Source organism: Hibiscus syriacus, unplaced genomic scaffold (genome assembly GCF_006381635.1).
Source record: "Hibiscus syriacus cultivar Baekdansim isolate YM2019G1 unplaced genomic scaffold, ASM638163v2 tig00110418_pilon, whole genome shotgun sequence".
Classification (NCBI taxonomy): domain Eukaryota; kingdom Viridiplantae; phylum Streptophyta; class Magnoliopsida; order Malvales; family Malvaceae; genus Hibiscus; species Hibiscus syriacus.
Window position 1 is genome coordinate 1,558,291 of NW_024062730.1, and position 16,587 is coordinate 1,574,877.

Sequence of the window (16,587 nt, forward strand, 5' to 3'; positions counted from 1 at the left end):
TTGGTCCCGGTTTTAATTTTTTTTCTTTGTGAATTGGCTCCTAACTTTTTACTCCTCTTTTTTGCAGTCTATTTTAATGCCAATTTAGCCCGTTAATCCCGTTTTTTTAAAATTTGGTCCCCTACATCTTACTGTATTTTATCGCTATTATTACTATTTTTTTCCCTTCATATCGTTTTTACTACTTTTAAACTTTACCCTTTTTATTTTTTTTCCTTTTTTAATTTTATTCTTATCTATCCTATTTTTCTTTCCTCTTTGACTTATTTCTGTTTATTTATTTCTTTTTCACTTATTAATTTTCTTTCTTTCTTTTGACTTGTTATTATTATTATTATTATTATTTTTTCTCGATTCATTTAATATGTGTTTATTTTTTTTCTAACATTTTCGATTTTTCTTTTAGAAGAATTTCAACTGATCAAAGGTAAGTAATTCGAATCGGGTAATTTAAATTTAAATTTTCTAATTTTCGCTATAAAGATAACCGATAAATTAATTGGTACCGAAAGGGCGGTTTAAGGGTGCTAATCCTTCCTTCATCGTAATCGACTCCCGAACCCGACACGTTTCTGGTACAACGCAGATCAGGTAAGATGGTGTCCGACCCACCTAAATTCATTTTAAAGTGGTCGGTGGCGACTCCAACCCAATCAATTCAAGTCGAAGCCCAATTCTGGGCCCAACCGAAAGATGGTTCCGACAGCTTGGCGACTCCGTTGGGGACAGGTAAGTGAGTCAGGCCAAAACTAATTTTCGGTTGTCTTTTTATGCGAAAATGGTAAATTTAAATTTAAATTTATTTATTCGATTCCAGTTATTTACCTTTGATTATTTTTCAAATAAATAGTTGTACTAACATTTTTTAATGATTTCAGATTTTTCAAAGTTTTCATCTCATGCTCTATACCCGAGCTCTAAACCCTATTTAAGTGGGGGTGAAAGCGACGCCTTCGCGTGAATTTATTCACCGTGCGGGCCTAGCAAGTAGCCTTCGGGATTCATATACCTTATGTCTTCGTGTGAATTTATTCACCGTGCGGGCATAAGGGAATGTTTCCTCTCGAGTTTAACTTAGTCTACACAAGCCTGTGATAGGTTTAAGACTGAGGGTCTGGCAAGCCCAAGGGGGGCACCAGCAAGGATAACTCGGGTACCTCTTTAGAACCTAAACCGGGAGAGTGCAGAGAATTAGAGCGCACCCCAAAACCTCATTCCAAACCTTAGGTTGTTTTATTTCATACTTTACTTTCTGTTCAATGCATGTGAATTAGACAAATATGCGGTTAGGATTTGTTTGAAATTAACATGCGGGATAGAGATCATGTCCGGGTAGGAATACTAAGCATGTGGGGTAGATATCATGTGGGATAGGATTTTTCATTATTGTTTTGATTTACCTCACTAACTCTTCCTATTTTCGTTCTCTTTTATTTTGTTTTCATCATTTGCATCATCTAAAAGAGGTGTTGATCCACCAAAAACGTGTTTGTTAAACTCGAATAATCTGCATTAATGGATAAAGGGGTTGTAATACAAGAGATGAAAATACAGAAGACAAGGCGACTATGTGTCACCTTCAAACCAGAAGGCGTGGTGCCCACAACTGAAGAGTATATCACTCTCCTGCATTATAAATGACTCAGAATGAAGCGGGTCTACATCAAGCACAATGAAAGTCTATCTTTGAAGAACTGACTGGTAGAGGTTGTTGGGGCAAGATGAAGGTTACTGATCTTGGGAGTCCCTTCAAAGGCAACAATGGCAAAACGATAGCCGGAATTGGAGACCATTGCTGACGAATTCAAACAAATGACTTCACGTAGTTCCTATCAATTGGGGGCTCCAATGACGTATTCGTTGGGAACAGTTCAACAAAAGATAAATTCCAGAGATGCAGTTATTCGAGACTTCTTAGGCCAGTACATAAAAGCAACTCGACATTTGTACGATTCACCCAGAGAAGCCAGAGCGGTTCGACAGGTTATTCAATCGGTGACAGACGAAGGTAGAAGACTAGTCGACATATCAGAAGCTGTCAATATTTTTTTTGTCTCTTAAAAGATAAAACACTTTTGTCCCCAATAAGGATTATTTATAATAACAGACACATTTTCGGATCAATTCCTCGAACATTTCATGCATCATGCATTCTTGCATATTTCGCATAGTTCTCCTTTTTTTTCACTGCATTCACATGAACTAATAAGATATTTTCATAACGGAAGGGTACAAACACTGGACATACCTCCACAAGCTTCGGACACGTGTCATCCTTATTCAAACCGAAAAGAAGATGGAAGCCAGAATTACTCAAATCGAAGAGAACATGTTGAAGCTCCAGAGAGAGTTAGAAGAAAAGATAAATCAGAATAGCCAGAGTACCCTAGATGCAATCACGAAAGGCCAAGAGTCCTTAATCGATCAGATCGTTGCCAAGTTAGTTGGCTTACGTCAGACAAGTGTGTCTGGGGCAGGCTCATCGGAAGGGGTAACCATGCCACTTACCCCGCAAGTGGTTGTCTCACCCAGAATCTTACCAGGACTTCAAGATAATTCGGATAGTTATCGCATTCCAAAATTTGAAGAAGAGGTCAAAACAACGAGGGTAGAAATTACCATTAACCCAGGAGGTAGAACGGGTGGAAAGCCTCCCCTGAAGAAAAAAGAAAGAGAGATCATCAACATTTCAAAGTCGTTTCCAGTCGTACCCTTTTGTAGGCAAAAACCAAGGAAGGAAAAAGAGCATTTTGATCCCATTCCCATGACATACAAGGAGCTCTACCAACAACTGTTTGACGCACATGTGGTGTCACCCTATCCCGAGATACCTCTAAAGCCCCCATACCCTAGGTGGTATGACAAAAATACGCATTGTGAATACCATGGCAGTGTTCTGGGGCATGCTATCGAAAATTGCCTCCCCTTTAAGAGGGTTATCCAAAGGATGCGCAACAGGGGTTAGATTCATTTTAATAATTCAGAATCACTCCACGTTGCACAGAACCCCCAACCAAATCATGAAGAGATTAAGAAAAGTGCAGTCATCGAGGAAAAAGGTAAAAAGGCCAAAACCAGAGTTTCCGAAGTGAAGTTACCTCTTGCTTGGGTATGGAGGCAAATGATAAATGAGGGGTTTCTTGCACCACATCTTGGCACATCAGATTCCAAAAGTGATAGTTATTGTTGTTATCACAATGAAGATGGACATGATGTACAAGAATGTACAGAATTTAGAGCCTTGATCCAACTAATGATGGACAGGAAAGAGCTGGAATTTTACGATGAAAGCAATGACACTCCTAAAGCAGAAAGAGTCATGGCAAGTGGGGCATCCTGATGAGGCCTTATTCAATTTTGAGACATGTTGTTTGAATTTGTTTTGGATTTTTTTTTCATGTTTGGGACTTGTTTTTGAACTTTCTTTGGATATTTGAATAAATTTATGCTACTTTAAAGATTGTAAGCAATGAATCACATTTGCAAACTCGCAATTCTTTGAATATCATCTGAATTAAGAAACTCTGTAAATGGTTCAAAGTTACAGATCTTTGACGAAGTAACATGATTTAAAAACAAGGACTTTGACCTTACCCATAATATACACTCAAACACCATACCCTACTCTTGCATTTAACCAATATAACCTTTTCCTTTCATAAGGTGCGGACAACATGGGGCATCATTGGCATATGACAATTACTATGTTTTTTTATTTAAGACGTTCAATGACGATGATGATCTTTACAAATGAAAGAGTCGAGTAGGTGAATCCAGTTTAGGTCAGTTGCTTGAAAATTAAACTCTAAAGATGAGATTCCTTGACTTTCAAAAACACCTAGACTATGACAGGTTCTTCTTGACAATCTTAAGAAATTAAATCCGTAAAAACTGAGCTATTCCGCTAAGGCAATTGGTTATAGAGGAAACTTGAAAGCCCTGGCCTTATGAGTAGATTACGTTCAAACCATGACATTGGTCGGACACTTGACAATTCGGTGTTTGCTCCACTGCTCTTGTCAGGCTGAAGACTCTACGATGAGATGAACCCTTCAGTTAACTTGATAAGAGTGATTATAATATTAAGTTGTCCCTCTAAATCAATTGGTTAAACGCCCCGGCTTTATGGATTCAGCTAGCCAGACAATGGTAAATTAAATCAAATTTATCTGAGCAAGAAATTTTCGGTAATGTTGGACTAAGGGAGTTAAAGAACACCTGTTATAGTTGACTACACACGAGCACTCAAGAATTTCATTTTTAGACCGATATTTTTTGCACTGCCTTTGTTGGAGGAGCCTACAAAGCTTGATCAAATGGAAGATTTCAGAGGACCGAAATAAAATGTCTAGTAATTCGTCATTCTAGTTGCGTCATTTTGTCCGCACCCAAATGAGATGTCAAAGCATATTTCGATATTTTAAAAAAATGATATTTTGGGTTACCAAAACCTTAGAAAGGAGGCCAACCTAAAGCCAACTCATCCATTTGAACATTTGTCAAAGATTTGTAACTCTGAAAGCATTAAAAGAGCTCTTGATTCCTTTGATATTTTTTGAACTCACATTTACAATTTGATTCAATTGCGAACAATATTTTACAACATTTTTATCATTTCTCTCTCCTAAAACAAGAAAAAGGAGAAAACATTTTCAAGCAGAACAGTCTCAGATATGAAAGGTTTGTAAAGCCAAAGCTCGGGAAGCAAATAGGGCACGATCCATTCCAAGGACCAGATTGACAGGCTAAACATGAGACTCCATCCAAGAAATAACACATAATTCATTCATGTTGCATGCATCTTAGACATACTTAGGTGCATCACATTCGTCATTTTGGCATACATGATTTTTTGCAGCTTTTAGAATCAAGTTTCAACTTCAGGATGAAAGATACTCGATTCATAAGTGCCTTTGAAGAACGATGGTGGTTGGTTAACTCAGCAGTGAGAAGCTACACCTCAACCGACTTGACATATCTACAGATCTCAGAACCAATTTCAGATAGGTTCGAGAACCAATTCCAACCAAATCCAGTTCAACAACTCAACAAAGAACAACATATTTCAAGTTAATGTCTTCAAGCCAGATTTCAATTCCACGACGGAAGATATTCGGCTGACAGAATTAATCAGTGGGCTTTCCCGTAAAAGGGGAGTCATCCAAATATCGTCTCACTTGGTTCAGACTCGCTCAGAGGAACCACCTGAAGAATCATGACCGGCTTCGACCCATTAAGGGAAGCCATTTTTTTTAAATAACAAATCATTTGCAGTACAACTTAAGTCTAGAAGGGTTGTCTGCCAATAAAAGACCTTTGAGTTCGACTACGCTCAGCTCAACGACACATCATTTGTAGTATAGCTTAAGTCGAGAAGGGCTATCTGCCAAAGACCCCCGAGTTCGATTACACTCAGCTTCGAGGGCACATCATTTGCAGCATAACTTAAGTCGAGAAGGGTTATCTGCCAACCAAAGACCTTCGAGTTCGACTACGCTCAGCTCCAAGGCACATCATTTGCAGTATAGCTTAAGTCGAGAAGGGCTATCTTCCAAAGACCCCCGAGTTCGATTACACTCAGCTTCGAGGGCACATCATTTGCAACATAACTTAAGTCGAGAAGGGTTATCTGCCAACCAAAGACCTTTGAGTTCGACTACGCTCAGCTCAACGGCACATCATTTGCAGTATAGCTTAAGTCGAAAAGGGTTATCTGCCAAAGACCCCCGAGTTCGATTACACTCAGCTTCGAGGGCACATCATTTACAGCATAACTCAAGGCTAGAAGGGTTATCTGTGACCAAAAGACCTTCGAGTTCGACTACGCTCAGCTCTAAGGCACATCATTTGCAGCATAGCTTAAGTCGAGAAGGGCTATCTGCCAAAGACCCCCGAGTTCGATTACACTCAGCTTCGAGGGCACATCATTTGCAGCATAACTTAAGTTGAGAAGGGTTATCTGCCAACCAAAGACATTCGAGTTCGACTACGCTCAGCTCCAAGGCATATCATTTGCAGCATAACTTAAGTCGAGAAGGGTTATCTGCCAACCAAAGACCTTTGAGTTCGACTACGCTCAGCTCAACGGCACATCATTTGCAGTATAGCTTAAGTCGAAAAGGGTTATCTGCCAAAGACCCCCGAGTTCGATTACACTCAACTTCGAGGGCACATCATTTACAACATAACTCAAGGCTAGAAGGGTTATCTGTGACCAAAAGACCTTCGAGTTCGACTACGCTCAGCTCTAAGGCACATCATTTGCAGCATAGCTTAAGTCGAGAAGGGCTATCTGCCAAAGACTCCCGAGTTCGATTACACTCAGCTTCGAGGGCACATCATTTGCAGCATAACTTAAGTCGAGAAGGGTTATCTGCCAACCAAAGACCTTCGAGTTCGACTACACTAAGCTCCAAGGCATATCATTTGCAGCACAACTTAAGTCTAGAAGGGTTGTCTGCCAACAAAAGACCTTTGAGTTCGACTACGCTCAGCTCCAAGGCACATCATTTGCAGCATAGCTTAAGTCGAGAAGGGCTATCTGCCAAAGACCCTCGAGTTCGATTACACTCAACCTCGAGGTCATATCATTTACAACATAGCTCAAGGCAAGAAGGGCTATTTGTCAATAAAATTGTCGAGTTCGACTCTATTCAGCTCGACGATACCTCAATCACACTACTGTTCGGCTGCAATCAAGGTTTTCAAGTCGAGAAGAAGACCTGGGTTAACCGTGCCTTAGTGACAAGAAACTGCTTTCCGACAGCATAGCTTAAATCGAGAAAAGCTATATGTCAACGAATACCTTTCGAGTTCGATGTCATTCAGCTCAAAGGTCTATCAACCACATGGTGGAGTCAAAGAATTACTTTATAGTCGAATTTTTAAACCAAAGTCTTTAAATCGAGAAGAAGACCGAAGTTAATTGCAATTTGGCAACGAGAAGCCACATTCCAATTTCAAATTCTGAATTACGGTCTCAATATCATGGACTCGACTTCACGACGGAAGAGCCATCTGCAATTCAATTCGACAGGGAGTTATTCTTCAACTTCACCGAACGAAAATTTGTGTCTTTTTATCTTTGTCCTATTTTTCGTTCCACGAAAAAGGACAAAGAGGGGCAGCTGTAGACACTCATTTTCGTCTCATTTATATATATAGATATATATATATATATATATATATTATAGTTTAAAAATATTTTTAAAACCTATATATAATATATAGTTTTGAAAACATGTTTGAAAATATTTATATATTATATAGTTTTTAAAATATTTTGAAAATAAATATAATATATAGTTTTTACATATTTTTGAAAATATATGTATTATATAGTTTTTAAAGTATTTTGAAAATAAATATACTATATAAGTTTTAAAACATTTTTTTAAAATATATATTATATAGTTTTTAAATATTTTGAAAATATATATAGTTTTTAAAAAAATATTTTGAAGAACATATATATATTATATAGTTTTTAAATCATTTCAAAAACTTATAATATATAATTTTAAAAAACATTTTTAAAAACTATATAATTTTGAAAACGTTTTAAAAAAACATATAATATATAATTTTAAAATATTTTTAAAAATATATATTATATAGATTTTTGGAAAATGTTTTTTTAGTTTATTTATTTACCTTTTGTTATGTATTTATTATTTATTTTACTTATTTTATTTTTATTTTTATTTTGTTGCAGGGTCTAATAGGTCCAACGAGTCCAATATGTTTGGGCCTGATCTAGCCCAATATGGGTTAGGGTTTGGAAACCCTAGTCACACAGCCCCAGTCAGTGCCGCAAGTCAAGGAAGCATGAGCGCCAACAGTCACAACGGTGCGAGATCTCCGGCCGAGGAAATCGGGACTGACCCATCCCGAAATCCTCGGCCCACGACGGGTTTGTTACCACGACCATCGGAACTGACCGGCACCAGTAGAGGTATAAATACCCCCACGGTCAGGAACAGGGGGGCCACGAACCCACAGTACCAACACATCAAACACGAGAGAGAACCACAAACGCAAGAACAACGAAACCAAAAACCGTTTTCTGGAACAAAACATCATCAACCCAAGATACCAACAGAAAAAAACCATCATCAACGGTGAGAACCATAGCACCATCTCGAGAAACCATCAACAGAGGGTACACAGGAGATCCATCAACACAGAAACCTTAATCGAGACAACACCACAACAACCACAAACATAAAGTACCAAAAACCAGAACCCACCACAGCAACCAAAAGCCAAAACGAAACTCATAAAAACACACAAAAATACAAAAACAACAAAGAACCGAGCAAAGCGAGAAGCAAGAGCGCTGGGGAAGTGAAAGGTCTCGCCGGAAGAGGTAAAGGTCGAGACTTTCGTTTTAGATCTACACCGATTGGCAAGGTTTTTGGGGTTTTGAGCTTCAGATTCATGTTTAGGGTGGCTAGAGGAGCATTTTGAGGGTAGGTTAGATCTTCCGGTCACCACCGTCGGTGGCTGGAAGCGGCGACGTTCGGTGGTAGAGGCTCGGCCGAGGGGACTGTTTGAGAGAGTTATCTCTCATTTGAGAGAGGTGAATAGCTGAGAAATGGTGAGAAATGAAGAAGACTAGGTGATTTTGGGTATTTATATACCAAGGACCAGTTTGCAAATAGTGAATTCTTAAATCCTCTTCGCAGTCCCTGGTATTTTGAATCGGTTTTCATTTTAGTCACCATTTGTAATTTTGACCCTGAATTTGCAATTCAATTAATTTGGTCCCGGTTTTTATTATTTTTTTCTTTGTGAATTGGCTCCTAACTTTTTACTCCTCTTTTTTGCAGTCCATTTTAATGCCAATTTAGCCCGTTAATCCCGTTTTTTTAAAATTTGGTCCCCTACGTCTTACTGTATTTTATCGCTATTATTACTATTTTTTCCCTTCATATCGTTTTTACTACTTTTAAACTTTACCCTTTTTATTTTTTTTCCTTTTTTAATTTTATTCTTATCTATCATATTTTTCTTTCATCTTTAACTTATTTCTGTTTATTTATTTCTTTTTCACTTATTAATTTTCTTTCTTTCTTTTGACTTGTTATTATTATTATTATTTTTTCTCGATTCATTTAATATGTGTTTATTTTTTTTCTAACATTTTTGATTTTTCTTTTAGAAGAATTTCAACCGATCAAAGGTAAGTAATTCGAATCGGGTAATTTAAATTTAAATTTAAATTTTCTAATTTTCGCTATAAAGATAACCGATAAATTAATTGGTACCGAAAGGGCGGTTCAAGGGTGCTAATTCTTCCTTCATCGTAACCGACTCCCGAACCCGACACGTTTCTGGTACAACGCATATCAGGTAAGATGGTGTCCGACCGACCTAAATTCGTTTTAAAGTGGTCGGTGGCGACTCCAACCCAATCAATTCAAGTCGAAGCCAAATTCTGGGCCCAACCGAAAGACGGTTCCGACACGTATATTTATTAAACGAATGAATATGAACAATATTTTGTGTTTGTTTAATTAAATGAATGAACATGAACAGATGGTTCGTTCGTTCATTTACATTCGTGAGCGTTCGATAATATGTTCGTTCATTTATGTTCGTTTTTATGCGTTCATTTATGTTTAGTCTAATCTTTCTATACCCATTTAAAATATTAAAGCTCAATAAATTTTAATCTGAAACCTATAATATTTTAAAATTCAATTAATCTTAAATACAAATAAAAAAAAAGCTTCAGACAATTAAATATAATATAATCCTAAAATTATTAAGAAAGAAAAAATCTATTTTAATTTATGTTTGTTTACGTTCATTTATGTTCATCTATTGTGTTCGTTTACTTTCATTTATTGTGTTCGTTTATGTTTGTTCATTTGTGTTCGTTTACGTTCGTTTATTGTGTTCGTTTATGTTCGTTTACATCCGTTCATTTATGTTCGTTTATCATTTAAATGAAAGAACACGAACAAAAAAATTTCCGTTCGTTTATGTTCGTGTTCGTTCATTTGTTCGGTTAAAGTTAAACAAACGAACATAAACATATTTCATTCGATTTGTTTACAAGCCTATTAGTCTTTAATATCTATATTTTAGAATAAAGATCATAATTTCAATTTAATACAAAATAATTGAGAGAATTAAACCTGCAATAACATGACAATAAAATTATAAATTATAATATTATTTATGTAATGTAACATGACAAGAAAATTATAAATTATAATATTATTTATGTAATGTGAACCTTTCAAAGTTTGAATTCACAGGAAAAAAACAAACAAATGGACGAGACAAAAGAATACAAATACAGAATATCGTTAGAAAAATGACCAGTAGACAAGTCGTGGGGTGAGGGAAAGTATATTAGAGATCCTTAGACTATGTTTAAATGATCATTTTAGTCATTTAAACTTTTAAAATTTATAAAATAATTATAAATTTATCAAATTGTTATAAAATGGTCATCATAACTTTTTATAATAATAAAATTTGATAAATTAATATAATAATTCTGTAATATTTCAATACATTTAATGACCATAAATAATATTTTAATTAAAAATTTCATAATAATTTGATAAATATAATGATCATTTTATAATAATTTATAAATTTAATTATTATTTTATAATTTTTAACAATTTAAATACTTTAGTGACCTCTAATGTAATATACCCAGAAAATTAAGGTGATGGGACCAACGTTCTTCTCATCTCTCTCTATAAAAAGCTGCCACTTCCATGTTCTCGTCATTCCCACTTTCTCACTCATTAGTCCCATTTGGACTATTAAACGTGTTCATCATCTCCCCCCTCTGTATCTTCTTCTACCTGTATAGTTTCCCAGGTAGGCAAAGTTCAAACTTTTTTTTTTTCTTTTGAAACACTTCCTACCAATATAACACTTGCATTCATTCTTCTTCATTTTTCCTAAACTGGGTTTTAGTTCAAATCTTTTTTTTTTAAATCTTTGCCTTTTTTTTGGACTCGGTTATATATCTTTTTAACTTAGCAGATAAAAATGGGAATGCTCATCTTTTAAGTCATCTTTTAATTAGCTAATAGCTTGCAAGTTTTTGAGTTCTAACTTTATTTAAATCTACAGATTTTCAGAGCAAAAGCTTGATCTGGGAACTAAAAAAAAATGGGTAGATTTTCAATACCCAAGTTGGGATTTGTACTTTTATGCTGCTTAGCAGCTGTTACAGAAGCAACGTATGTGAAGTACAAAGACCCAAAGCAGCCATTGGGTGTTAGGATCAAAGACTTAATGAGTAGGATGACTTTGGCTGAAAAGATTGGTCAAATGACTCAGATAGAGCGCACCGTTGCTACCCCAGACGTGATGAAGAACTACTTTATCGGTACAAAACTGAATCCTTCTTTTAGAAATCTTTAATAAGTTCACATTTTAGTTTTTCTCATGTTTTGTTTGCATGTCTTGTTTTTGTTCTGAGATTGTATATTTGATGGTGATTCCTCTATGATTTGTGCAATTGGTTTCGTTTACCAGTAGATATGTAATGAGCAAAACAAACGATCTTCTGTTTTCTTATGTTTGTGCTGTTTTAGTTATGAAAAATGAGTTGTCTTGTAATTGGAGGAGATTTCATGGGTTTTGTGCAGGGAGTGTTTTGAGTGGTGGAGGGAGCGTACCAGATCCTAAAGCTACTCCGGAAGCTTGGATCGAGATGGTGAATACGATGCAAAAGGCTGCTTTATCCACCCGTCTTGGGATTCCGATGATATATGGGATTGATGCAGTCCATGGTCACAACAATGTGTACAAGGCCACCATTTTCCCTCATAATGTTGGTCTTGGAGTGACCAGGCAAGTGATTTGCCCTTAGATATGGACTCTAGAGATTCAAATCGTTTTGCCTGCATTTGTGGATGAAAGTTCGAGCAATTGCGATTCGCATTTTCGTTTAAATAATCGAATAGTTTAACCATTGATTTACTTTTCCATACTATCCCGTTAGGAAGATCAAGAAAACGTAAACATTATGAGAATTTCTAGCAAGAATAATAATGAGAGTTTAAAGTGACATTATAATTGTTTGTCGGAATCATTTAGCCATTTTTTAAACTGCAGGGATCCTCAACTTGTCAAGAAGATTGGAGCTGCAACTGCTCTAGAAGTTAGAGCCACAGGAATCCCATATGCTTTTGCCCCATGCATAGCGGTAAATAAACACAAGAACATTGCTTAAATGCTGAAATATTGTGAAAAGGATAGACCATGTGTACTAATTTTTTGTTCGCTTTCTTAATACCGTAAAATCTTTCACAGGTTTGCAGGGATCCGAGGTGGGGTCGATGCTATGAAAGCTATAGCGAGGATCACAAGATTGTTCAACTAATGACCGAGATTATACCTGGTTTACAAGGAGAACTCCCTGCTAATTCGAAAAAGGGTGTTCCTTTTGTTGCTGGAAAGTAAGACTCTTTATCATTAATCAACCACTTATTAACTCTTGTGTTCCTAATATTAACTATAATGCCGATTTCTGAAACTACAAGTTTCCGAAATTCGTCTTAAATTTTGTAGATATCTTTAGGTGTAACCATGTTGCAGGGTTTCATTGTGGGTCATTTAGTCCTCTAAATGTAAAACATCACTTGAATAACGAAGCAAAGTACTAGGTCCACCAATCTGTTCTGTCATACCGTGTTAAGTAGATGAGGTTCAATTATCTGCTCTGCTGCTTGCAAAGTGGTTTTGCTACTATGTTACTCAGATTTGAGTGTGCGTGTCGGATGTGGGTATGTGTCCGACACTGGTATGGTCAATTTTTTATACGTTATTCATGTATTTAGAGGGTCCATGGATAGCTGCTGAAGTCCACCGCTGGGAAGAAAAGTATCTTGTCAAAAATAGTTAAGAAGATTTAGAGGTTTTTGTAACGTACATTTTCGGATTAGGCATGAAGGAATTAGTTATAATTGGTTGAATTAAGTGTCAATGTTTAAAACTGGAGAGTAACAATTTCCTATAATCAATTAATTCCCTTTTCTAGGGACAAGGTGGCAGCCTGTGCTAAGCATTATTTGGGAGACGGAGGTACGACAAAGGGCATAAACGAGAATAATACAGCGATTAGCATGAACGGATTACTCAGCATCCACATGCCTGCATATCTTAACTCTATTAGAAAGGGTGTTGCAACAGTTATGGTATCCTATTCTAGCTGGAATGGGGTAAAGATGCATGCTAATCGTGATCTTGTGACCGGATTCCTGAAAAACAAGCTCAAGTTCAGGGTAAGAAAAATGACTTGAACTATAAAATTTTCTTCTACTCGGTATAAACCTTTGGGCTTGACTCATTTCTTTGGGTGTATTTCAGGGTTTTGTTATATCAGACTGGCAGGGTCTCGACAGGATTACCTCTCCTCCACATGCTAACTACTCGTATTCCGTGGAAGCCGGAGTTAGTGCCGGGATTGATATGGTCAGTCAACATTTAGCACCATCTATGCCAAACTATTCAAACACTCGAGTCTATTAGTGTACCGACCTTTATTTAACATATGTTACTTTGCCAAGTTGAATTTATTTTCTGATGCAATTTCTGGTGTCATGCAGATTATGGTTCCTTACAGCTTTACAGAGTTCATTGATGACCTAACCTATCAGGTTAAGCAGAAAATCATTCCCATGAGCCGGATTGATGATGCTGTCAAGCGAATTTTGAGGGTCAAATTCGTGATGGGTCTCTTTGAGAATCCAATGGCTGATAAAAGCCTGGTCAATCAACTTGGGAGTCAGGTATATTGAATCCATTCTGTTGTTATAATATGGGCTGTGTTACTTGGACTCGGACATGCATATTGGTCAATAAAAACAGACATCTTTACTAAATGATAACATGCTTGAACAGGAACACCGGGAGTTAGCTAGGGAAGCTGTGAGGAAAAGTCTTGTCTTATTGAAGAATGGTGAGGCTGCCGATAAGCCATTGTTACCCCTGCCGAAGAAAGCAACTAAGATACTGGTTGCCGGAACTCATGCTGATAACTTGGGCTATCAGTGCGGCGGGTGGACCATTACATGGCAGGGTCTTAGTGGCAATGATCTCACAGTTGGTACGTTTTAAATTATACTCTCAAAACAAATAAAAAAGTATTAGGTTTTCGACAAATAAAATGACCCGAAAATCGTTTTGGTTTCAGTATCGCCTCCGAATTTGTCATTGTTATTATTATTTTTTGAGGGGTTGCTAAAATCAAGAGATAGTTGGTTTCGCTTAGTTTAATTCTTTGTTGAATGCTACTTGTTTGACAGGTACAACCATCCTCCAGGCTGTTAAAAATACGGTTGATCCGAGTACTCAAGTTGTCTACAGTCAGAACCCTGATGCACAGTTTGTCAAATCCGGTAGATTCTCCCATGCCATTGTTGTCGTGGGAGAACCCCCGTATGCCGAAACGAACGGTGACAGCCTGAATCTTACGATATCCCAGCCTGGTCCCGACACCATTTACAATGTTTGTGGGGCTGTGAAATGTGCCGTTGTTGTCATCTCGGGCAGGCCGGTTGTCATCCAGCCATATGTCTCGTCGATCAATGCACTTGTAGCCGCTTGGCTTCCGGGGACCGAGGGCCAAGGCGTTGCTGATGTTCTGTTTGGCGACTACGGATTCACCGGGAAGCTGGCGAGGACATGGTTCAAGACCGTGGACCAGCTCCCCATGAACGTTGGTGATCCACATTATGACCCTCTCTTCCCATTCGGCTTTGGTTTGACTACTAAACCTACCGGGAAGTACTAATGCCACCTTAGAGCTTGTGTTTGACATTTCCCCCTATTTTTTACATGGCAGAAACTTATTATAGATTATTTTCCCTCTATTATTTAGAGATGGGCATTGAACTTAAGGCTTCATTTATCAATATTCGGAGTTATTTCTATTTTGAAATCGTACTTGATTCATATTCTAAACAACGGAGAAATTAAAAGATTAATGCTTATTTTGTTCATGGAGAAACTAAAATTCCATTCTTTTTTACTAAAAGGGTTACCTTTTACATAAATCAAAAGTATTAAAATAAGATTAACACAATGTCCTGTTACAGAATTTAAAATATTAAGGTTCTGGGTTTGGGAGTAAAATTAGAAAATGATTTTTAAAATAAATATAGGTGCAGGTATAAAAAAATATTTTTAACATCTTTATTAAAATTGTTTTGAAAATTTTAAAGAAAGAAAAACACAAGATCTAGATTTTTAACGAGTTCAAATCCTTCTAACAACAACTTTTTGACTTAATGGTATCTTAAGCCCTCTACTCTTACAAAAAAACAATGTGGTCCCTACATTTTTAAATAATTTATTTTGTAGTATTTTTTATATTTAATGTATAGAATATCTTAAGTGTAAATTTAAATAATTTCTTATTTTAAAAAAAATAAATAAGCCATCAAACTTTCTAAAAGATCAATTAGGCCCTCGAACTTAGTTAAAAAAATCAATTAAGTCCATCGACCACATTATCATCCATCATGTACTGTGACAACAACATTATAGATTGTCATGTAAGTATCGTAATGGTCAACGTTTGATTATGTTGGTCAAAGGGTTAGATTAATTTTTTTTCTTAGTTTAAGTATCACATTGAGTGCAAAAAAATTCAAGGGCTACATTAGTTTTCCCCAAAAAGTTTGAGGGCCTCAAATACCATTAAACATATTTTTATTTATTTTAATGACACTTGTGTGTGTTCTTGCTTGAAACAATATTTTTGTATATTTTTAAATTTTAATTGATGTCCAATATGCTCAATATTATATTCTTATTATAAACTAAAATAATTTTTTGTTTATGATTTTTTTTAATTTTTTAATTATTTTATATTTGCATAATTCACATGTTAAATTTATATAATAAAATTTTTAATGGTTATATTTTAATTTAATTATGAATTTAAATTTTCATTTATATTAACCAAATTTCTTTAAATTGAAAATGAAAAATATTTTCTTAAATTAAAAATATAAACATAAACAAAAAGTATTTTCTAAAATCAAACATATCCTAATGTTTTACGATTTAATTATTCTTTGTGAATAATTTAATTAGAGTTGAAATATAACACCCCGAATTGCGGGCTAGAAGTTTCGGGTTTATTCATTCGGACTTTAGAGTGATTTCATTATAGTTATGAAGCTTAGAACCCAAATGGAGTTAACTTGGGCCATAGATGAACCCAACCAGCCTTAAAATGAGTGTCCTTGAATTGGAACAAATAAAGAGGGACTAGGTAGGTGATTAACCTATTATTTCAAAACAAAGTTGAATAACATTTATGTGGGATGATCTCACGTCTGTTATGATATCCCTTTTTCTTCCTATTGCTTTGTCTTCTTCCTCTCCTCTTGCATCATCTTTTCTCTCAAAGAAATCATCAAAGGCTAAAGCTTTAAGAATCCTATACACCCCTTGTGAATTCTAAGTTAAGATTCACAATCTAAAACTCCTAAACTTTTATTCAAACCCACATTTTGCAAGTTTTGGTCAAGTTTCATAAAAATGAGTTTTAGTGGGGGTTTAGGAAATCATAAATTTTTATTCGTTTTATGAGAT

The 16,587-nt window shown here is 36.0% G+C and overlaps 1 protein-coding gene across 2 annotated transcripts; it reads left to right on the forward strand.

Moving 5' to 3' along the window:
- The first annotated feature begins 10,760 nt into the window (after window positions 1–10,760).
- On the forward strand, window positions 10,761–14,899 carry LOC120124494 (beta-glucosidase BoGH3B-like). 2 transcript variants are annotated; one of them, XM_039143157.1, is made up of 10 exons: window positions 10,761–10,848; window positions 11,107–11,365; window positions 11,628–11,832; window positions 12,097–12,187; window positions 12,295–12,440; window positions 13,022–13,265; window positions 13,351–13,455; window positions 13,590–13,772; window positions 13,885–14,089; window positions 14,289–14,776. In XM_039143157.1, the coding sequence occupies exons 2-10, from the start codon at window positions 11,146–11,148 to the stop codon at window positions 14,774–14,776; spliced, it is 1,887 nt and encodes a 628-aa protein (XP_038999088.1). In that variant the 5' UTR covers window positions 10,761–10,848; window positions 11,107–11,145. The 2 variants fall into 2 exon arrangements, with proteins under 2 accessions (XP_038999088.1, XP_038999089.1); XM_039143158.1 differs by lacking the exon at window positions 10,761–10,848 and having other exon boundaries at window positions 11,146–11,365; window positions 14,289–14,899.
- The last annotated feature ends 1,688 nt before the right edge of the window (window positions 14,900–16,587 follow it).

What these genes read in the sequence shown, in the direction of transcription:
- LOC120124494 (XM_039143157.1), top strand. Translation starts at nt 11,146, where the DNA reads ATGGGTAGATTTTCAATACCCAAGTTGGGATTTGTACTTTTATGCTGC. An exon ending in AAAACAAGCTCAAGTTCAGG is followed by an intron (nt 13,266 to 13,350) that starts GTAAGAAAAATG and finishes GGTGTATTTCAG; the next exon opens with GGTTTTGTTATATCAGACTG. An exon ending in TTAGTGCCGGGATTGATATG is followed by an intron (nt 13,456 to 13,589) that starts GTCAGTCAACAT and finishes GGTGTCATGCAG; the next exon opens with ATTATGGTTCCTTACAGCTT.